The following is a 24,542-nucleotide window of genomic DNA, read 5'->3' as shown; positions in this document are numbered from 1 at the left end:
TCTCACTGTTAGAGAACTGTGCAGAGAAAAGAGCGCATTATAGAATGTTAGCATCTCTTTACTTTACTGATCAGTGTTCACCTTGTCAGTTTTGGTGTGTTTTGTTTGTTTCTACTGTAATGATATTGAGATGACCTTGGATTTGCCCTTAGGGTTGAATATCCTCTGTGAGGCGCCTCACAATGGAGTCTGATGGTTGACTGGGTTGTACTGCTTCCCTCTGCAGTTTTCTGTGGGAAATGAGCTAGTAGACACAACACACTGAGTGTACAAAACATTAAGGACACCTGCTCTTTCCATGACATAGACTGACCAGGTGAACCCAGGTGAAAGCTATGATCCTTAATGATGTAGTTGTGGTGTATTTATTATGGATCCCCATTAGCTTTCAGCAGAAAACAAGAAACTGCAGTTGCAGTGGGCTAAGGAATGAAAACACTGGACACTGGAGAATTTGAAAAACATTGCCTGGTCTGATGAATCCCGGTTCCTGCTGTTTCACACTGATGGGAGGACTAAGGTATGGAGAAAGCCATGAGTACATGCATCCATGCTGTGTGTCAGCATTGCAGGATCGTGGTGGTGGTGGGGGGTGTGTTTTCATGGCACTCATTGGGCCCCTTGATAAAAGTAGAGCAACATTTGAATGCCACAGGATATCTAAACATCATTACCAATCAGGTGCATCCTTTCATGGCAGCAGTTATCCATCTGCAAACATATTTTTTTCAGCAGGATTATGCCCCATGCAACAAGCCTTGTCCAGGAATGGTTCCAAGAACATGACAGTGAATTCCGCTAACTGCAGTGGCCTGCCGAGTCACCAGATCTCAATCCAATTGTGCATCTGTGGGAGGAGATGGAATGAGCTATTTGGGGTAGAGATCCACTCCCAGCCAACTTGACAGAACTGTGGGAAGCATTGCAGTCAACATGGACCAGCATCCCTGTGGAACGCTCTCAACGCCTTGGACAGTCCATGCCCCGACGAATTGAGACTGTTCTGAGGACAAGGTGGGGGGGGGGGGGGGGGGGTGCAACTCAAAATTAGGCAGGTGTTCCTAATGTTTTGTACACTCAGTGTACATCAGATAAAGATGGTGTGATGATCAGTTTGGGTGGATTATTTTATATTACTAAACAACTTCTGTTTAATGATAAACAGGCTATGAATTGACTACTTGTGTTTTATAAATTGTCTTTTAAAACTAGATTCATTATTTTATTAATTGATTATGAATGTATTTGAATAACTGTATTGAAGTTAATTGATCTGGCGTGTTGGGCCAGTAACTGAAAGGTCGCTGGTTTGAATCCCGAGCCAACTAGGTGAAAAATCTGTTGTTGTGCCCTTGATTAAGGCAATTAACCCTAATTGGTCCTATAAGTCGCTCTGGATAAGAGCATCTGCTAAATGACGAAAAATAATGTTTGTACATTAATTTATGCTGGGCAACCTCTTCTTCTCTTGTGTATAATTAAATGAAACAAACTGTTTTAAGTGAAATAGTTAGTGTCTATTTCAATCTTATACCAACCATCCCTATGCCTGGTGTAGGCCTAGAACCATAGAGAGAAGATACGGCCAGATCTGTCATAACAGCCTGGAAGTAAAGCTGCACTGGGAGACACATTTGAAATGGAATACATGCAGCAGGGTGGAAAAATCACAGGAAAACACAATTTAAATGTATTGTCGGAAGGGCTGTGGTCACCATTCATGTAATACATTAAATATATACATCAGACGGTATTGGGGAGCTATTTCATAGGGTTTTCACAGGTACATTATTTTCCCATTTCAATCTTATACCAACCGGATTGAATTTACAATATAGGGGGGTTTGTAACTAGGTTTACTTTTGAAACTTAAGTATATTTAAAACCAAATACTTTTAGACTTTTACTCAAGTACTATTTTACTGGGTGACTTTCACTTTTACTTGAGTCATTTTCTATTAAGGGATCTTTACTTTTACTCAAGTATGACAATTGGGTACTTTTTCCATCACTGCCTACCTGTTCTATTAAAATATATTCATCCTATTTCTCCAATGCCAAACCAGTGTGTCTTGTTTGCATCGAAACTGTGGCTGTGTATGAATCTAAGCATGGTACTTTCAGAAGTAGATTTTCCACCCAAGACTTGAGGCCGAAGTTCGACACAGAAAGGAAGGTAGGCCTAAGGAGTGAACACCCTGTGTGTTCTACAGTGGAGATTTTAGCATGTACATATTTTATTATTATTATTGAACCTTTATTCAACTAGGCAGACTAGCTAAAATTCTGTTACAAATGGTTTTAGTAGTCCGACAATGTCACTAATCTGGATTTAGACTGTCTGCTACTTCAGGTCTAAATAGGGGTATAATCTATACCTTGTGACAATGTAGGACTACTGAAACCATTGTAAGACAGACTTTTTGTTAGCCTTTAAGGCGTCAGCATGTTTCCCAGCCGAAACAGTTCGGAAGAGTTTGTGCACATATTATGATAACTTTTTGTTTTCATTTTGGACTTACGGTAAGGGTTTTTTCAGCTGTTCTGGCACACAACATTTTTTCCTCGAGTCAAGCCAAGTCTGTAGCCGAAGGGGAAGGGGGTTATTGGTCAACAGTAGGTATTCTTCAATAAAGTATTTGTCCTTAAATGAGAGACGAGTCGTTTTCATGCAGATTTTTTCATTGAGCAACAAACATCTTAGTTAAATGTAAAATTGCACCACTAAGATCTCCTCGGCAAAAACATCAACATTAATGACAGATTTCTTGAGTTTTCTGACTATTTTGAGGAAGTGGTTAAAGACCCTTTTCCAGAACATGACACACTGATGTCACAAACAGACCGTGACTATAGGACCTAGGCCTTCAGAGGGACCAAAAATCTAACAATAAGTTGAATTTAAAAAAAAACATGAAAAGAACAGAAAACATAGCATCACTTAATACGCCAGACATTATATATTCTGTAGTCGGGCCATTCTAGTTCTAGTGAAGGAGGAGCAATGCTTTTTGATGACATTATGAATGAATCAAACAGGTCGCGCTTCGGGCTGCCGCGCACACAGACAGAACCCTCATGGACACAACATGACACATAGAATTTTGAAGATGGCGCCGACAGATATGGCAGCTCTGCGTCTAGCTCCTAAGCAACTTTGCAGTATTTTGTGTTTTTTGTGTGTTATTTCTTACATTATTTGGCCAGAGTTTTTTTTGTGTTATTACATTACAGCCGGAAATAACTTTTGGATATCAGAGCGGCAGGAACTCACCTGCCATCACTAGCCGGCTTCCACCCGGTTACGCAACCCTGCAGCTTAGAGGCTACTGCCCTACATATATAGACTTGGAATCAATGGCCACTTTAATAATGAAACACTAGTCACTTTAATAATGTTTACATATTTTTGCTTTACTCATCTCATATGTATATACTGTATTCTATTCTACTGTATTTTAGTTTATGCCACACCGACGTTGCTCATCCTAATATTTATATATTTCTTCAATCCATTCTTTTACTTTTAGATTTGAGTGTATTGTGTGTATTGTTGTGAATTGTTAGATACTACTTCACTGTTGGTGCTAGAAACACAAGCATTTCGCTACACCCGCAATAGCATCTGCTAAATATGTATATTTGACCAATACAATTTGATTTGAACATAATGCACTGTTTGCACAGCTAATGGTAGCCAGCACCACTATCACACATAGAGACAACAACAGTGTCACATCAGATGTGAAAGGCTTGTTGTGCTGAAAGGACAGCAACCGTAATACCTGTGCACTCCATGGCGCTGAAGGAGAGCCCGTTTTGGTCAAACACAGAGACAGGGCTGATAGCCAGGAGACAGCAGTCTCACACAGCAGGAGAAAAGTGATTTATTCTCAGGATGGAACATTTGTAAAACACCGGGGAAATATTAAACCCTATTGCGCATACCAGTTGATTCACAAGACACCAACTAAGTAACTTACATATACGGTATCTTCATTAGGCCTAATGGCATTTCATGTCCATGATATGAAGTTTGTTGTAGTGACTCAGTAAGGCTAATTGTAAAAGTAACCCTCTAAAGTGCCATGTTTGTACAGTTTATTATGTGGAGGAAACATTTAGGCAGCCAGGACCATACACCAGGACCGCTCCGTAGGCCGCACTGTAGGCCTAGCTCTTACTGCAGTCTAGTGCCATGGACATCTTTGAAGTTTGGCCTCTAGTAATTTAGGACGGCAACTTTATGAAGGCCTCTTCACCGTGGTCTTATCGTACAAGGCTCTACCGACATATAAAATAAAGACAGGCTATTTTTATTGTTCATATTATTTGCGTTGATGATGTATTGAAGTCAAGTGGTTCAACATTCAAATGTAGTTGGATGGACCACACAGGACTGCTTGGAAAACGCGACGGTCGGTGGAACACTTGCGCCACCAAGTGGACAATTGCTTCAGTTCCCTTGTGGCATCAACGCTACCAGAGATATGTGATATAAGATCAAATGTTATGTATATATTATTATCTCTAAATTGATTCCCCTACCCGTATTTCATATATTATTATTCCGATTTAGCTGTTAATCTGGATTTAATTTATAAACGCTTTCTGTCATTTCCGATTGGAGGTCAGATGACCACGTGACTTCCGATCCTACCAATTTGTTACTTTGTAACAGTCAAAAAGTGGTTATTCCCAACGTTGATCAACTCCCAATCTATGACACGATTTTCTTTAAATCATTATCTTTGATATTTGGCGGACAGTTTACAGAGCTAAGTTTTGTGTAAACGTCATCGAATATGACGTGCCCAAGAACGGCAACTTCCTCCCGAAAGCATTGCGGTATCGCTTCTCGGCCTTTTGGCTCAGATCAAGATCAAGTTGCAGTAACCAAGGAGATCCGGAAGGTGGAGCGATGTCGTCATCGGCCACGTCACAGTCGGCAGCCGCCGGACTGAAGAACACGCTGCGTTTTCAATGGACTGGAAAAGAAAAGTTGATGGAAAGAGTTAATTTTGGAAAGGACGTTCTTTTTGGACCTCTACGCCTGACAGCAGACGATGTGCACTGTCTGCAACAAAACACACCGGAGAAGTTTTATGATGTGTCGTTCTACACCATCACCAGGCTGGAGGAGGTGAGAGGGCTCTTCCGAGCGAACTCGACAGCACCCGCCCTCAGTAGCTTTCAAGTTGAGTCCCTGTGCAGGCACAATCTGAGGGTGCTAACGGTGCACATGTTCAACCCCTGGGTCACTGAAGAAACGCTAGTGTGCTACCTCAGCCGGTATGTGAACATCTTGCCAGGAGTGAGAGACATTAAGGACGCCCTAGGCATCTGGACAGGGAAGAGGCAGTTTCGCGTGCTGCTAAAGGAAGACGAGAGCAGCCATGATGGCTACCTCCATCCTCCCGCGTCTTTTTCTATCGGTGCAGACAGGGGCTACCTCATGTATGCTGGGCAGCCTCGTTTTTGCAGGAAGTGCAGCACGTACGGGCACCTCGCTGATGCCTGCACCCAGACAAGGTGCAGAAACTGTGGGGCCCTCGGCCATGTAATGAGGGATTGCACCGTGCCTAAGCGCTGCAGTCTGTGCAGCTCAGAGGAGCACCTGTTCCGTCACTGCCCAAAGGCAGCCCCCTCCTACGCCAGAGCGGTGAGCGGGAAAAGAGCAGATGAGGGAAAAGTTATAGAGCTACGCGCTATTGAGGAGGTCGTGAAGGAGCTAGTGATGGAGAGAGAACTGCGAGAGTCTGAGGAGAGCGGGAGTGAGGCGCCATCATCACCTCATGAGGAGAGCGGAGCGGGAGACAGGAGCTGGAGCAAGCAAATGGAGGAGGCTACGGGAGAGCCCACCGCGCCCTCTGCTCCGGAGAGCTGGACCACGGTGGGAGAGAGGAGGAAGTGCTCTGTCAAGAGGAAGCAGATGAGCCCTGTTTCCCCACTCATCCGCATGGAGGCGACGGAGGAGTCCGCCCTGGGGGGGAATCGTTTCAGTTGTTTTGCAAGCGGGGAGTCTGAGGAGAAAAGCGCGGGAAACCCGGGCAGCGCAGAGGAGACTCTGCTTTCCCTGTCAGGCGCGAGCTCTACCGACAGCAGCGGTCTCGCACCCAGCAGTGTTCCAGCACCCACACTGACTGAGGAGGAAAGGGTTTTCCCGACCCCTATCTTTGTGGACAGTCCTCCCCCTGGGGACCACCGTTTCCCAGACAGGCCTCCTAACGAGGAACTGTACTTAAAGTGAGTCTGGAAGTTCATGTCATATTTAGATAGTTGTCTGCTTCCCTCCTTTCCCCATGTCGTCCCTTTTGAACATAGCTAGCATAAACGCTAGAGGGCTTAGGAACCCCGTTAAAAGGGCGACTGTTTTTTCCCATTTGTCCTCCATTTGCTTCTCTGTGTGTTTTTTACAAGAAGTACATTTAAAAGATCAAAATGATGTGGAGAGATTTACGAGGGAATGGGTTCAGGGAGAGTCAAGGTGGAGTGTTGGCGGGGTGCATTCTACAGGGGTTGGTGTTCTATGTGGAAATAGGGATTTAAAAATTGTGGGAAGTTTTTCGGCAGTACACGGGAGGGTTTTAATAGTAGATATTGATTGGAAGGGCAAATGTCTTCGGTTAATTAATGTATATGCACCATCGACACCCAAGGAAAGGAGGGAAATGCTGAACAACCTAGACGCTATTTTTATGACAAACAGACAGGTTATAATGGGGGGAGATTTTAATGTATCATATGACCGAGGTAATCTGGGAGGGCATCTTGTAAAAAATCTAATAGAGAAATATAATTTGGTGGATACTTATAGAGTGGCGCATGCAAATGATCCCGGTTTCACCTGGGGAAACAGCAGGGGCGCGAGGAGCCGCATAGATTATGTGTTTGTTCCGCGTGGACTCGGTGTGTCCTCTGCACGCGTCACTCCGGTTTTTTATTCTGACCACAGTTGCCTGTCTGTGACAGTAGAATTAAAAACAATTGAATTTGGAAAAGGATATTGGAAAATTAATAATGGTATTTTACATGACAAAACATTTGAGACTAGATTTAGGTATTTTTTCCAGGGCTGTGTAACCATGAAATCCTTTTATTCTACTGTCATAGACTGGTGGGAGAGCACAAAATTACGAATCAAGATTTTTATTCAGAATTATTGCAAAGATAAAGCACGTAATAAATACAAAGATTTTTATAAGTTGCAGAACAAACTAGAAGATCTGCACATCCAAGGTAATTTGAATGGTGGTGGTTTAGATAAAGACACATTGTGTAACCTGCAGAAAAAGCAGCAGGCCTTTTTTGAAAAGAAAGCTCGAGATTTCACGTTTAAAAGTCAACAAGATAAATGGGATAATGATGAGAAGTGCTCTGCATATTTTTTCAAACAAATTAAGTCCCGGGGAAAGAGGAGGACCATTTCGGCTTTATTGAATCAAGACGGGGAGACGGTTGAGGATGGAGATGGCATGCTTGGTGTCGCTACCCAGCACTTTTCTAAGCTATTCCAAAAGCAAACAATTAATTATGAGAAGGGGACTACTTTTTTAAAATGTGTGGATGTGCAGATACCTTTAGATATTAGAGACCAATTAGAAGGGGAATTGAATTTAGATGAAATATATATGGCACTGAAGAGCATGAAAGATAACAAAGTACCAGGAGTGGATGGGCTCTCTAAAGAGTTTTACATAGTTTTTTGGGATTTAATTGGATGTCATCTTTTGGAAGTATTTAGAGTTATTTTTGGTTTGGAGCATATGGGAGGTTCAATGTGCGAGGGGGTAATCTCGCTACTTTACAAAAAGGGAGACCCCAAGACACTAGCAAATTGGAGACCTTTAACAATGTTGTGTGTAGACTATAAAGTATTAAGTAAAGCCATAACTAATCGTCTGTCTTCTGCCATGGCATATGTTGTTGGTTTAGACCAAACATGTGGTGTGGTAGGGAGAAAGTTAACCTGGAACTTGCAATTGCACAGAGACGTTCAAGCATATTTAGAGGAAAGGCACCTGCCAGCTATTACTGTAAATTTGGACCAGGAAAAAGCCTTTGACATGGTAAACCATGAGTTTTTGTTTAGAGTTCTGAAAAAATGTGGTTTTGGAAATAATTTTATGAAATGGGTAAAAATTATTTATAGTAATGTGGGAAGCAGAGTAAATATTAATGGGAATATTGGAAATGTAATCAAGCAATTACGAGGTGTCAGACAGGGGGACCCTCTCTCTGCGCTATTGTATGTTTTATATATTGAACCTTTCGCATGTGCAATTAGGACAAATTACAACATCAAAGGCATTATATTACCTGGAGGGGATATTCTAAAAATTTCACAATACGCAGACGACACCATTTTATATTTACAAGACGACCTGAGCTTGAAAGAGGTTATCAAAGTCATTGATGAGTTCTCTGTTGCCTCCGGGTCTAGGATTAACAAGAATAAAACAGAAATAAAATATATGGGACAGTGGAAATGGAGATCTGATCAGTTATGTGGTTTGACTGTGTGCACAGGACCAATGGTAGTGCTCTGGATATCTTTCGGAAATCAAATTAAAGATGACATGGTTAATTGGAAAGAAAAACTACTTTCGCTTAATAAAAGATTGGGACTGTGGAAAGTGAGGCGACTATCTTTTAGTAGCAAGGTGTTAGTGCTGAAGGCGGACATTCTGCCTTCATTACTCCACCTTGCATATGTGTTTCCCATGCCGGTGTCTCTAAGGAAAATGTTCATACGTGTACTGTTTAATTTCTTTTGGGGGGGATATGAGTACATCCGGAGAGATCGGATGTACCAGCCTATAGAGGCTGGTGGAAGGGATTTCCCTCATATTCCTCTCAAACTAGATGCGTTGTTCTACTCAAACGTTTGTTGTCTTTTGTCGTCTTCTGTACACAAATGTAATATATTAATCAAATTCTGGCTGTCCATACCGTTAAGGTTTATGGTGGAGTGGGATAACAGTAAGCCAAAAGCTGAAATTATCCCATTACATTTTAAGAAAATAGTTGAATGGGCAAGGAAAAACCCAGTCTGCAAAGTAAAAGAAAATGTAATCAACCACAGACTGCTATATGTGAAATTGATAGAAAATTGTCGTCCTAGAGACCGATTACCAATATCACCTTCCACCTGGCTACGGGCACAATTAAAAGGTTTAGACAACAGACTGAAAGATTTTAATTGGCTTGTTTTACACAGACGTCTTCCGGTCCGTTCAACATTATATGATCATAATTTGACCCTGAATAAATTTTGTCCCAGGGACAACTGTTTCGCAATTGAAACAATTCCCCATGTTTTATGGGAATGCTCTTTTGCCCAAATAGTTTGGAAGAAAATTGAAATAGATTTTAATATTTAAAAAAACATTGATTATGAAGGGGTAGCCAAATTTGAACTAAAAAATGTGGAAAAGGTGCAATTATTAGAATTAGTGACTCTGGTGTCCCTTATCAAGACCAAACTTTGGGAGGCCAGATGTGGTGTGGTCAATGACACCCTCAAGTGGTCACCGACGGGATTGGTTAAATTTATAAAACAAGAAATTTGGAAAAAAATACATTTTACATTACATTTTAGTCATTTAGCAGACGCTCTTATCCAGAGCGACTTACAGGAGCAATTAGGGTGTGTGTGGGGGGGGGAATTCTACAATTCGAAATAGATAAGTGGGGCATCACATCTGTTAAACATAGATGGAAAGGGATATACCCTTCTTTGTAAACGTTTTTTATAGCCTATATATATGCCTATGTATAACTGTATTCTGTCATGTAAATTGAAATGTAAGCTTTGTAAATATTCGATATACACTGAGGTTTATTCAGAGTTCCCTTTGGTATATGTGTATGTTTTTATTTCTATAATAGTTTTTATTCCTTTGAAAGATCAGCTTTGGGAGATTGTTAGAGGCAATTGTTTACATGCTTCTCTTGAATGTAGGCCTTTTAGCTGGTCAGGTTCCTCAGAACAGCACTTTTTTTTCTTTTTTTTTTTTAGGAGTTTTGCTATTTTTATACGGTTAAGGTACTGTTTTTGTAAATCCATGTTATGTACAACGTTATGCACTGAATTTGTACTTGTATTTGAATGTGAAATGAAAATAAACATTATTTTCCCAAAAAAATAATTAAAAAAAATAATAATCTGTTCTTATCAGTTTAATATCTGATACGTCCCCTATTTGGGGACCATATATTAAATTGATTTTTGGAACAGGGAGATGGAATAGGGGCTTGCTCCGTCCACTCCACGCATCGACCTGGTATTGCAGTACATTTTTTACATTTACATTTTAGTCATTTAGCAGACGCTCTTATCCAGAGCGACTTACAGGAGCAATTAGGGTTAAGTGCCTTGCTCAAGGGCACATTTACGTCATTTAGCAGACGCTCTTATCCAGAGCGACTCACAAATTGGTGCATTCACCCTATAGCCAGTGGGATAACCACTTTACAATGAGGGGGGGGTAGAAGGATTACTTTATCCTATCCCAGGTATTCCTTAAAGAGGTGGGGTTTCAAATGTCTCCGGAAGGTGGTGAGTGACTCCGCTGTCCTGGCGTCGTGAGGGAGCTTGTTCCACCATTGGGGTGCCAGAGCAGCGAACAGTTTTGACTGGGCTGAGCGGGAACTATGCTTCCGCAGAGGAAGGGGAGCCAGCAGGCCAGAGGTGGATGAACGCAATGCCCTCTTTTGGGTGTAGGGACTGATCAGAGCCCGAAGGTACAGAGGTGCCGTTCCCCTCACTGCTCCATAGGCAAGCACCATGGTCTTGTAGCGGATGCGAGCTTCAACTGGAAGCCAGTGGAGTGTGCGGAGGAGGGGGGTGACGTGAGAGAACTTGGGAAGGTTGAACACCAGACGGGCTGCAGCATTCTGGATGAGTTGTAGGGGTTTAATGGCACAGGCAGGGAGGCCAGCCAACAGCGAGTTGCAGTAGTCCAGACGGGAGATGACAAGTGCCTGGATTAGGACTTGTGCCGCTTCCTGTGTAAGGCAGGGTCGTACTCTCCGAATGTTGTAGAGCATGAACCTACAGGATCGGGTCACCGCCTTGATGTTAGCGGAGAACGACAGGGTGTTGTCCAGGGTCACGCCAAGGCTCTTCGCACTCTGGGAGGAGGACACAACGGAGTTGTCAACCGTGATGGCGAGATCATGGAACGGGCAGTCCTTCCCCGGGAGGAAGAGCAGCTCCGTCTTGCCAGGGTTCAGCTTGAGGTGGTGATCCGTCATCCATACTGATATGTCTGCCAGACATGCAGAGATGCGATTCGCCACCTGGTTATCAGAAGGGGGAAAGGAGAAGATTAGTTGTGTATCGTCAGCGTAGCAATGATAGGAGAGGCCATGTGAGGATACGACAGAGCCAAGTGACTTGGTGTATAGGGAGAAAAGGAGAGGGCCTAGAACTGAGCCCTGGGGGACACCAGTGGTGAGAGCACGTGGTGCGGAGACAGCTTCTCGCCACGCCACTTGGTAGGAGCGACCGGTCAGGTAGGACGCAATCCAGGAGTGAGCCGCGCCGGAGATGCCCAGCTCGGAGAGGGTGGAGAGGAGGATCTGATGGTTCACAGTATCAAAGGCAGCAGACAGGTCTAGAAGGACAAGAGCAGAGGAGAGAGAGTTAGCTTTAGCAGTGCGGAGAGCCTCCGTGACACAGAGAAGAGCAGTCTCAGTTGAATGACCAGTCCTGAAACCTGACTGGTTTGGATCAAGAAGGTCATTCTGAGAGAGATAGCAAGAGAGTTGGCTAAAGACGGCATGCTCAATAGTTTTGGAAAGAAAAGAAAGAAGGGATACTGGTCTGTAGTTGTTGACATCAGTGGGATCGAGTGTTGGTTTTTTGAGAAGGGGAGCAACTCTCGCTCTCTTGAAGACGGAAGGGACATGGCCAGCGGTCAAGGATGAGTTGATCAGCGAGGTGAGGTAGGGGAGAAGGTCACCGGAGATGGTCTGGAGAAGAGAGGAGGGGATGGGGTCAAGCGGGCAGGTTGTTGGGCGGCCTGCAGTCACAAGTCGCAGGATTTTATCTGGAGAGAGAGGGGAGAAAGAAGTCAGAGCATAGGGTAGGGCAGTGTGAGTAGGACCAGCAGTGTCATTAGACTTAACAAACGAGGATCGGATGTCGTCAACCTTCTTTTCAAAGTGGTTGACAAAGTCATCCACAGAGAGAGAGGAGGGGGGGGGGGGGGGAGGATTCAGCAGGGAGGAAAATGTGGCAAAGAGCTTCCTAGAGTTAGAGGCAGATGCTTGGAATTTAGAGTGGTAGAAAGTGGCCTTAGCAGCAGAAACAGATGATGAAAATGTAGAGAGGAGGGAGTGAAAAGATGCCAGGTCGGCAGGGAGTTTAGTTTTCTTCCATTTCCGCTCCGCTGCCCGGAGCTCTGTTCTGTGAGCTCGCAATGAGTCATCAAGCCACGGAGCTGGAGGGGAGGACCGAGCCGGCCGGGAGGATAGGGGACACAGAGAGTCAAAGGATGCAGAAAGGGAGGAGAGGAGGGTTGAGGAGGCAGAATCAGGAGATTGGAGGGAGAAGGATTGAGCAGAGGGAAGAGATGATAGGATGGAAGAGGAGAGAGTAGTGGGAGAGAGAGAGCAAAGGTTGCGGCGGCGCATTACCATCTGTGTAGGGGCAGAGTGAGTAGTGTGGGAGGAGAGCGAGTGGGGAAAAGGAAACAAAGTAGTGGTCGGAGACATGGAGGGGAGTTGCAGTGAGATTAGTAGAAGAGCAGCATCTAGTAAAGATGAGGTCAAGCGTATTGCCTGCCTTGTGAGTAGGGGGGGGACGGTGAGAGGGTGAGGTCAAAAGAGGAGAGGAGTGGAAAGAAGGAGGCAGAGAGAAATGAGTCAAATGTGGACATAGGGAGGTTGAAATCCCCCAAAACTGTGAGGGGTGAGCCATCCTCAGGAAAGGAACTTATCAAGGCGTCAAGCTCATTGATGAACTCTCCAAGGGAACCTGGAGGGCGATAGATGACAAGGATATTAAGCTTAAATGGGCTAGTGACTGTGACAGCATGGAATTCAAATGAGGAGATAGACAGATGGGTTAGGGGAAAAATTGAGAATGTCCAATTGGGAGAGATGAGGATTCCTGTGCCACCACCCCTCTGACCAGATGCTCTCGGGGTATGCGAGAACACATGGTCAGACGAGGAGAGAGCAGTAGGAGTAGCAGTGTTTTCAGTGGTAATCCATGTTTCCGTCAGCGCCAGGAAGTCGAGGGACTGGAGATTAGCATAGGCTGGGATGAAGTCAGCTTTGTTGGCAGCAGAACGGCAGTTCCAGAGGCTGCCTGAGACCTGGAACTCCAGGTGTGGGGTGCGTGCAGGGACCACCAGGTTAGACAGGCAGCAGCCACGCGGTGTGGGGCGTTTGTGTAGCCTGTGCAGAGAGGAGAGAACAGGGATAGGCAGAGGCATAGTTGACAGGCTGTAGCAAATGGCTACAATAATGCAGAGGAGATCGGAATGAAATGAACTAAACATCTGGGAGAGTAGAGAGCAGGGCCTCCCTCACCAAAAACTTCTACCTCAGAAACTATAATTGTTTCACTGAACCACCCGAACAAAAACTCTACCAACTTCCACCTTTAGAAATCAGAATTGTTGTGAACCACAGCGGTTCAATGTTTAAATGAATAGACTCAACCCACTTTATTCAGCTAGCTAACTATGACACCATAGCTAACTAGCATGCTAGCATCCAATAACACACAGTTTAGCACCAACACTCCAGTACCTCCAGGAACGGTGCACCCCCTGTCATTGTAAAGATAAAGCAGGCAAAGACAACAGAATTGCTTTGTTATATTCCATTAGGATCACGATGTATTTTATATTTTCACGTTTGACCATCTTCATCTCAATGTCAATGATGGCTAGAAAGTGATGGTGAAGTCAGTCACTGTTATATTGACTATGATAGCTGATGTGAATGGTGCGTTAATCATCTAATTAAATCAATGTTTATTCGTCACAAGCACAGGATACAGGGTGTAAATGGTACAGTGATAATGCTTTAAAGATAATGCTTTAAAAAAATCTTGGCATAGATTGGGAGTTGATCAACGTTGGGAATAACCACTTTTGACTGTTACAAAGTAACAAATTTGTAGGTTCGTAAGTCACGTGGTCAACTGCCCTCCAATCGGAAATGACAGAAAGCGTTTATAAATTAAATCCAGATTAACAGCTAAATCTGAATAATAATATATGAAATACGGGTGGGGGAATCAATTTAGAGATAATAATATTGACATAACATTTGATCTTGTATCAAATATCTCTGGTAGCGTTGATGCCACAAGGGAACTGAGCAATTGTCCACTTGGTGGCGCAAGTGTTCCACTGACCATCGCATTTGAATGTTGAACCACTTGACTTCAATACATCATCAACGCAAATAATATGAACAATAAAAATAGCCTGTTTTTATTTTACATGTCTGTAGAGCCTTGTACGATAAGACCACGGTGAGGAGGCCTTCATAAAGTTGCCCTCCTAAATTACTAGAGGCCAAACTTCAAAGATGTCCATGGCACTGGACTGCAGTAAGAGCTAGGCCTACAGTGCGGCCTACAGTGCGGCCAACGGAGAGGTCCCTGGCGTATGGTCCTGGCTGCCTAAATGTTTCCTCCACATAATAAACTGTACAAACATGGCACTTTAGAGGGTTACTTTTACAATTAGCCTCACTGAGCCACTACAACAAACTTCCTATCATGGACATGAAATGCCATTAGGCCTAATGAAGATACCGTATATGTAAGTTACTTAGTTTTTGTCTTGTGAATCAACTGGTATGCGCATCAGGGTTTAATATTTCCTCGATATTATACACATCCCGAGAATAAATCACTCTTCTCCCGGGTAACCCGGTATTTTCCGCCATAACCGAAAGTGTCATTCAAAAGCATTATAACGCTTATAAATGTCTGGATTTGATTAGAGCTTTGATCAGCATGAAAATACAAACCTGATGCTACCTGAGCCTGATCAGACATATATTAAATACATGTTATAATACATTTTACAAATCCAAATCCCAGATGAAGAATAAGACACTATTTCAAAGCATAGTACATGTAATGTTAGCCAAGTACAATGTAATTACTAGTTGTTACACAGGATTTAGCTAGTTAAAATGAAGTGTATCTTTAGGAGTACTTGTAATTAATGTGTACACTACATTACCCATCCTGACAACCTGGCCCTCAATTTAAAGCTTGTGGAAGTGATAGAATAAAGTGGGAGAATAAATACACTAGTACACCACAGAGTATCTGTATAAGAAAATCATTCAGAGCACACTGTGCTGCCAATCACAGTGTAAGGTGCGACATTTTGCGAGTGTGGAGAGCTCGTTAGAGGATGCTTGCATTGAAGAGCTGGGCATCGTGTTATGACCTGCATTATCTGAATTAGGCCCACAGAATTATACCTACAGAGGAGCGGCTTCTATGGAGGAACTTTGAATGTCTTTGAACTTCAGAGTTGGTTTAACGTTGGAACAGAGCAGATGTTCGCTAGCTAGCTAACAACCTTGTTTGTGCAGTGCAGCACTAGAATTAAAAACAGGTCGTAACTTTTTGTTGTTAATAAATCCAATGTGAAACGTGGTGACTATAGTATCCTTAACTAGCATTGAAAAAGTTCATCCATTCTTCTCAAATTAAATATATCTCCCTAATTTCTGAATCATGCTTGTAACGTTGTCAGTAGGATACAGTAACCTATGCTTCAGAGGGGAGGAGCAGGTAGTTTCCACACGCACACCCACTGGCAAAGGTTTCCATTCCAGCTGGAAGGCAGAAACTGGAATACGTTTCTAGAGTGAGCTTTCCCAGCTAACAAAATTACGTTCCAGGACGTGACCAAAGTTATTTTAGTCCCTACATAAGTCATGATAACGTTATTGTGAAACGTTCCTTCTACGTAGCTGTGGTGTCCGCTGACAAAACTTATGTCCCAAGTCTTTTCAGGACGTAGAAATGTGGGGGATTTTAAAGCGTTAAATATTAGTATTTTTAAGTCAACCTCTTAACGTTGCTAAACGTCAGAAAGTACGTTGAGAGCCCCATAAAATGCAGTTTCTGGTAACGTAACTTTCGTCAGTGGGTACCTATAGTACCAATAAGGCACGTAACAGTGTGATGGGGACAAGGACATTCCGGCTGGCCAAACCCTCCCCTAACCTGGACGACACTGAGACAATTGTGCATCACCTCATGGGTCTCCCGGTCGTGGCTGGCTGCGACACAGACAGGTATCGAACCAGCATCTGTAGCAACGCAGCTGCGATGCAGTGTCTTAGACCACTGCGCCACTCGGGAGGACCCTTAAGACACGTCATTTAATCTACCCTGTACATATACACAGTATCCTGTCGGTAGGTGTCCACTGACGAAATATGCAAAATGCCAGAAAATAAGTTCTTTTTTTACTTAAACTGTAACACAATAGATTCGTAAACAAAATCACAGCAATAAGCTCACAAAATAACAAGTCAGTAAAAACATGAACACTGCACTCCAATCAAGAACTGTAAAACTGCTTAAAGCTAAAAGTGAATAACTATGTTATGTTTATTCAGGTGCTGTTGCTCCATCCTCATCCACAGTCTCTTCCTCGACCCGCTCCTGGAAGTCAAAATAACACAAACTGGTCATTATTTTCCTTAAACAAATGATCAAAATGCCGGTTTAACGTCGACTCCCTACTACATTCCTTTTTTACTAGCACAATCATTTAGCTATATTGACCGACTGGATTAAAGTGAAGTAAAAAGGCCATTATCCTCTATGGCCTCCATAACTTGGTTCAGAGCAGTCCTGAACTCTGTACGGATCATCTCCAGTTTCATCATTATCCTCTATGGCCTCCATTACTTGGTTCAGAGCAGTCCTGAACTCTGTACGGATCATCTCCAGTTCCACCATTATCCTCTATGGCCTCCATAACTTGGTTCAGAGCAGTCCTGAACTCTGTACGGATCATCTCCAGTTTCACCATTATCCTCTATGGCCTCCATAACTTGGTTCAGAGCAGTCCTGAACTCTGTACGGATCATCTCCAGTTTCACCATTATCCTCATCTCCACTGCTTGAAGATCTGCAAAATAATAAAAGACTCAACAGTTTTGCTGCAAGTAGTGTGACAATACAAGCCATGAGTACCAGGCAGGACATGGATCAAGGCCATGTGAAATACCTCGATCAAAATATCCACCCTTCATATATATTAGTAGTATTGATAACCATGTATCTGCTGACAGCCAAACAATTTGGAATTGATGTTGACAATACAAGAGAAGCAACATGTTGTAACATATAGGCACATATAACTTGTGTGTGAAACATTGTATTGTATTCTTATGATTGGTAGGGGGATATTATGTCTGAGTGAATGGGCTGCTTCTACTTTAACATCATGCTGTGTGACTTGTCTTTCTGTCGCCCTATGCGTTTTACATAAAGTCTCCTACATGGAGTGTCTGCTCCTCTGTCTGCTTCTCAGTCTGCTTATCAGTCAGGCCGTCTGCTTCTCGGTCTGCTTCTCTGTCGGCTTATCTGTCAGGCCGTCTGCTTCTCTGTCGGCTTATCAGTCAGACCGTCTGCTTCTCTGTCGGCTTATCGGAACTACAGAGTTGGTTTAACGTTGGAACAGAGCTAATGTTAAAAACAGGTCCTACCTTTTTGTCGTTAATAAATCCAATGTGAAACGCGGTATCCTTAACTAGCATTGAAAAAATAAATGGAATGTCCTCATTCTTCTCAAATTAAACATATCTCCCTAATTTCTGAATCATGCTTGTAACGTTGTCAGTAGGATACAGTAACCTATGCTTCAGAGGAGAGGAGCAGGTAGTTTCCACACGCACACCCACTGGCAAGGATTTCCATTCCAGCTGGCAGGCAGAAACTGGAATACGTTTCTAGAGTGAGCTTTGTTGCGATTTTGTGGAACTGGAGAAAAATACCCGGAAAGTAAAATAAGGTTATTACCTGGATTCCATGCTTTTAAAATAACTGCTGTTCCTGAAAAGTATAGAACACTTTTTCCGGTTCTTTCCCTGAACCGGTTCCAATCCTAGAGAAATTATGTGGATGAAGGTCATGCTTAGGCTAATAAACTATAAAGGGAAATAAATTGCTACAGTTTACACTTTTTTAGTAATATAATGAAATGTTGTAATCTGATCTCGGAATGCACGGACCGTTAGAAGTGGGGGAACAGGAAGTTCCGGGCAGGCGGGCACCATTCTTCACAATAAAGAAAGCGCCAGAACTGTGCAGTCAAGAAGATAACCTTTGTGTCCGTTTCTATTTATTACTAGAGGTATGTAATAGCACGTTTAAACTTTCTAATGTCGAAATAACATGTCATACCATGCTAGGTAACACATCCGTTAAGGTATTATCACGTTTGTTAAAGGTTTGATGTGTTATTTTTGTGTCAAACCCGAGTGAGTGAAAGAACGTGATAAAAACTATTTTACACGTCACATAGCTAGAGATGTTGGGTTTGTCTGAGTGAATTTACATAATTTTCTCATGTTAGTTTAATAAATAATCAATTTATTTGAGATTTTGAGTTCGTTTTGCATGTTATTGGTTTTGTGTAAAATTCCCAAGCTGGTATAATGGCGGCTACTCTCGGTCAGCGTCAACGGACTTCAGTGAGGACAGTGCGGGTGCATCAGAGACAATTTCACGGTCGCACTACTGTTTTGAAGATGAATGTAATGATTATCAGTTTTCTACATGTGTACTAATATTCAGACACATTCTGTTGTTTCTGTCTTTATCAATAAATGTTGCTATGGTGTGAACAGGAAATACAATTGGTTTTTGATTGAAGTAATACAGGACAACTAACACAACTGCATTTTATCGATGGTAATTTGAATGCACAGATATACTGTGACGAGATCCTGAGGCCCATTGTCGTGCCATTCATCCACCGCCATCACCTCATGTTTCAGCATCAGTGGAGGCTCCTCAGAGGAGAAAGGGGAGGACCATCCTCCTCAGAGAATTTCAGGAAAATTAAAATGATAAAGCATTAAAAAAAGTTATCCTGTTTAGATAAAACTATACTAAATATAATCGCGTCACTAAATAATTGATTAAAACACACTATTTTGCAAAGAAAGTCTACAGTGGTCCTCCCCTTTCTCCTCTGTAGCTCAGCTGGTAGAGCACGGCGCTTGTAACGCCAAGGTAGTGGGTTCGATCCCCGGGACCACCCATACACAAAAAAAATGTATGCACGCATGACTGTAAGTCGCTTTGGATAAAAGCGTCTGCTAAATGGCATATTATTATTATTTATTATTATAGTGAAGACAAGGTTATTCAGGAAAGTAGCACATAGTGCTGTCTAAAACAATCTGTAACCTTGTACTAAATGGTTTTTGAGTCATTTATGCGTTTATCTACTATAGGTTAGGTATTAGCTCAAAAGTATTGTGGAGCTCCTGCACCTTAATATAAACAGTACCGGCACCCAAAATGAGTATTAGCACTGTAATGATGTCATGTCATAGGATTGTGAGGACAGGGAAAGAGTTAAGAGATGAGTGGTTTGGGGCCATAAAGTCTACATTCCTTATGTCAAGGTAGATTAGAGATGTTTAGAATAGCATGAGTGATGGGCAGGATAGTGACTTGGGGTAAAAAGTGATGAACATCAAAGACAGGGAGTTCCCATGGAGACTTGCCAGATGTATGCCAGCAGAAGGGTAATAAAGGCTATATAAGGTAGAGTGTCTTCTTTGTTAGTTAGTTCGTAGCATCAAGGGCAAAGCTCTGGTCATTGCTGTCACGAACCCGGTACCGATCATTAAATAATTGTATTAACTTTCTACAAAGTGTCTCAGTATAGCCTTGCATCCTTGATTCTTTGAACACCCGAGAAACTCATCATAACAAGCACCTATTTCAGTCCAAGACAAGCACTGAATTAGATAATTGAACAAGAAAAAATTTAAAATATTTTTAGAGAATAAAGAAAGTGCCAGAACTGTCAAGACAATAACTTTTTCTATCTGTTTCTCTATATTACTACAGGCCGATTCAGATAAGTCTGAGGCCGGTAACATCAACAGTGAGGACAAAACCCAGCCTGCCTCTCTCCTTCCACACTGAGTCCAAACCTACAGTCACTGGGTCCTGATTGTGACAGTGGAGCCCAGTTTGCTAAGCAGGATCCAGAGATGGCATCAGTGAAGCTGGAAGACTGCAGTCAAACACTGGAGCTGAATGTCAACATTAAAGATGAAGAAGAGGAGAAGAAGATTGGGAAATCTGTTTCTCACGGTAAGAGCAGGTTCTATCTAACTAAGTTTGTTGGACATGATTTGGAAAGGCACACACCTGTCTATATACAGTGCATTCGGAAAGTATTCAGACCCCTTGACTTTTTCAACATTTTGTTACTTTACAGCCTTATTGTAAAATTGATTAAATTGTTTTTTTCCCTCATCAATCTACACACAATACCCCATAATGACAAAGCAAAAACGTGTTTTTATCAGTTGTTGCAAAAACAACAACAACTGAACAATCACATTTACATAAGTATTCAGACCCTTTACTCAGTACTTTGTTTAAGCACCTTTGGCAGTGATTACAGCCAAAGTCTTAATGTGTATGACGCTATAACCTTGGCACACCTGTATTTGGGGAGTTTCTCCCATTCTTCTCTGCAAATCCTCTCAAGCTCTGTCAGGTTGGATGGGGCGCGTCGCTGCACAGCTATTTTCAGGTCTCCAGAGATGTTCGATTGGGTTTAAGTCCCGGCTCTGGCTGGGCCACTCAAGGACATTCAGAGACTTGTCCCGATGCCACTCCTGCGTTGTCTTGGCTGTGTGCTTAGGGTCGTTGTCCTGTTGGAAGGTGAACATTCGCCACGGTCTTGAGGTCCTGAACGCACTGGAGCAGGTTTTCATCAAGGATCTCTCTGTACTTTGCTCCAATCATCTTTCCCTCGATCCTGATCAGGCTCCCAGTCCCTGCCGCTGAACAACATCCCCGCAGCATGATGCTTCCACCACCATGCTTCACCATAAGGATGGTGCCAGGTTTCCTCCAGACGTGATGCTTGTCATTCAGGCCAAGAAGTTCAATCTTGGTTTCATCAGACCAGAGAATCTTGTTTCTCATGGTCCGAGTCCTTTAGGTGCCTTTTGGCAAACTCCAAGCGGGCTGTCATGTGCCTTTTACTGAGGAGTGGCTTCCGTCTGGCCACTCTACCATAAAGGCCTGATTGGTGGAGTGCTGAAGAGATGGTTTTCCTTCTGGAAGGTTCTCACATTTCCATAGAGGAACTCTGGAGCTCTGTCAGAGTGACCATCATGTTCTTGGTCACCTATATAGACAGTTGTGTGACTTTCCAAATAATCTCCAATCAATTGAATTTACCACAGTTGGACTGCAATTAAGTTCTAGAAACATCTCAAGGATGATCAATGGAAACAGGATCCACCTGAGCTCAATTTCAAGTCTCATAGCAAAGGGTCTGAATAATTATGTAAACAAGGTATTTCTGCTGTTTTTATTTTTAATACATTTGCAAAAATGTCTAAGAACCTGTTTTCACTTTGTCATTATGAGGTATTGTGTGTAGATTGATGAGGAATTTTTTTATTTAATTCATTTCTTGAAGAAGGCTGTAACGTAACAAATTGTGGAAAAAATCAAGGGGTCTGAGTACTTTCTTAATGCACTGTACATATCAAAAAGTGGACCTAGAAGTTTGTCCTTAAATATCTATTGGGAGCCCATCTGGACCTTCCGCTTAACCTCCCTTCATATCGAAAATAGCATCAGATATTTCAACACCATCCAATTCCTTTTCCAGATCCAATTTAGTGTCTTCTGAAGTAGAGGGAAAATCAAGACCTGACTAGTTCAGTTCTCATGAGATTCAGAGTTGTAAAGTGTGTTGTAGTAGGAAGCAAATGTTTGGTTTATTTCTACAGGATCCATTGATAATTGTCCTTGTAAATTATGAATTGCATTAAAGGCTGAATTTTACTTCTTAATGTGCCATGCCAGCAATTTACCAGGTTTTTCACCTTGATCACAGAAGGACTGTTTCTGCCTAGTTAAGCTGTTTGCAGCCTTTGAGGTGGGAAGTTCTTCATACTGAGCTTTAAGACCAAATCATTCCTTGTTTACTTCTACTGAGTTATCCAAAAAAGCTTCCCTCTCCAATTCTCTCATTTTGCTCTCCGTCTCTCATTTTCTGATTTTATTAGATTTGAAACTGGTAAAACGTATAATTTGCCCTCAAATATGTGCTTTGAAAGCCTCCCATCTGGTACTCGCTGACGTTTGGTCAGTGTTCAATGTCAAATAAACATCTATATGCACTCCAACGTAATGTAAGAAGTCTGGGTCCTGTAACCATCTGGGATGCAAACGCCATCAAGAGGATCCTTTTACTAGTTTTGTATCCCTATAGAATAATGACACAGGGGAATGGTCATTCAAAACAATAGTATCATATCCACTTCCTGCTACATTGGGAAGCAATGAGCAAGAAACTAAAAAGTAGTCTACCTGAGAATATGATTTAAATGTTGACGAGTAACATGAATACTCCCTTTTACTCGGGTTCTGAGTCCTCCAAGGTTCACATAGATTTAAATCCTTAATGAAATGCTGTACTTTCTTTCTACTCTGCGAGTGGGAAGTGTCTAAACCAGAGGAGCGATCTAGATGAGGATCAAGAGTGCAATTAAAGTCCCCTGCCATTAGGACTTTACCAGGAATGGAGGCTATCAATATAAATACATTCTCAAAGAATTTGGGATTATCATCATTAGGACCATAAACATTAACCAGATTAATATGCTCATTCAAAAGAGTTCCCTGTATCAAAATGTATCTACCAGCTGTATCAGTTATAATAGTATCCACTTGAAACGGAACAGATTAGTGAATTAAAACCATAACACCATGAGAATGAGAGGAGAAACAGGATGCTATTACTGGCCCTTGTCATCTCCTGCAAACTTTAAGTAGCTCATCCTTCAACAAGTGAGTTTCTTGTAGGAACACAATAGATGAATGAAGTTGTTTAAGCCTAGTAATAACCTGTTTTAAGCTTGGATAGTTTACAAACTCCACAGACATTCCACAAAGTAAATTTAAGTTTAGCATTTGAAGTCATTTAACCAAAGATGTAAACATGGAATAAGCTATAGCATAAAGGCAAATCTAAAATCTTTTTCCATTTCCATTTTAGTCATTTAGCAGACGCTCTTATCCAGAGCGACTTAAAGTTAGTGAGTGCATACATATATATTTTTTTCATACTGGCCCCATATGGGAATCGAACCCACAACCCTGGCGTTGCAAACTGAGCTACACATGGTTTAGTAACCACAAGGACAGCATGAATATTTTGTAGTGAGGAAAATATGTAAAGATCTGTTGAAACAAATATTTCCTAACAGTAAAACACTGAACCCCATTCCTCTGTCTCCCTAACCGAGACAACCAACGCTTCCTCTCCCACCTCCCCCTAATCGTAGAGTGTAGCCTGGTGGACGACTGATCCATTAAAGAGAGCAGTCTAACCTAAGCGACGCTAAACAAAACAAAGTATCTCCTGCCTTCTCTCAGCCATTACTTCTCACGAACAAAACAAAAGGCATATCTTGCAAGATGTTATGTTAAATATCACGTAGTATTTGTTTGAAAAGTAGCAAAGAATAGCTCCACCTAAAACAGTAACGCTAGTTAGTGAAGCCTGAGACTAACGTTAACGTTACAGTATGGACCGTCCAAAATAGTGGTAGATGATCCACAACACAGGGTCTGTTGCTAGTAGCTACCAAGTAACAATATGGCCCATACGTATAGCATTAATGTAGTATACCATGATATGTTTATAAACCAGAAAAAGTATCAAAGATCAGAAATGAACAGCCTACGTGAGAAAAATAGATATAATTTAATATGTGCTACGTTACCCAAAGGCCCTTTGCACATGATGTTAGGCTTGCACCTGAGTGTCAATAATTTTAGTCCAAGGATATGATCAAAAGGCCTCCATTCTTTAAATGGAAGAAGTGTGGAACCACCAATACTTTTTCAAGAGCTGGCTGCCCGGATAAACTAAGTGATAGGGGGAGAAGGGCCTTGGTCAAGGAGGTGACCAAGAACACGATGGTCACTGACAGAGCTCTAGAGTTCCTCTGGCGATGGGAGAACCTTCCAGAAGGACAACCATCTCTGCAGTTCTCCACCAATCAGGCCTTTAAGGTAGAGTGGCTAGACGGAAGCCACTCCTCATGAAAAGGCACATGACTGCCCCTGGGAGTTTGCCAAAAGACACCTAAAGGACTCTCAGACCATGATAAACAAGATTCTCTGGTCTGATGAAACCAAGATTTAACTCTTTGGCCTGAATGATGAAGAAGATGGTGGACAACGACAAAGGAGAAAAGTGGAATATGTTTTGAGTGAATATGGAATGGAAGATCACACAGAACTTTTAGAA

The 24,542-nt window shown here is 42.4% G+C and overlaps 1 protein-coding gene across 1 annotated transcript in view; it reads left to right on the top strand.

The window, feature by feature from the left end:
* Nucleotides 1-4,921: 4,921 nt before the first annotated feature.
* The window catches only part of LOC311124535 (uncharacterized protein), a gene marked incomplete at both ends in the record, with an annotated part of 76,735 nt that continues 57,114 nt past the window's right edge, over nucleotides 4,922-24,542 (top strand). The window contains one exon of the mRNA XM_084198659.1: nucleotides 4,922-5,662. Coding sequence (XP_084054785.1) covers nucleotides 4,922-5,662 — 741 coding nt within the window. The remainder of the gene's footprint in view (nucleotides 5,663-24,542) is intronic.

Source organism: Coregonus lavaretus, assembly GCF_964263955.1.
Source record: "Coregonus lavaretus genome assembly, contig: HAP1_SCAFFOLD_113, whole genome shotgun sequence".
Taxonomy (NCBI): Eukaryota; Metazoa; Chordata; class Actinopteri; order Salmoniformes; family Salmonidae; genus Coregonus; species Coregonus lavaretus.
Note: the sequence above shows the minus strand (reverse complement) of the source record. Positions and strands in the feature narration are given on the sequence as shown.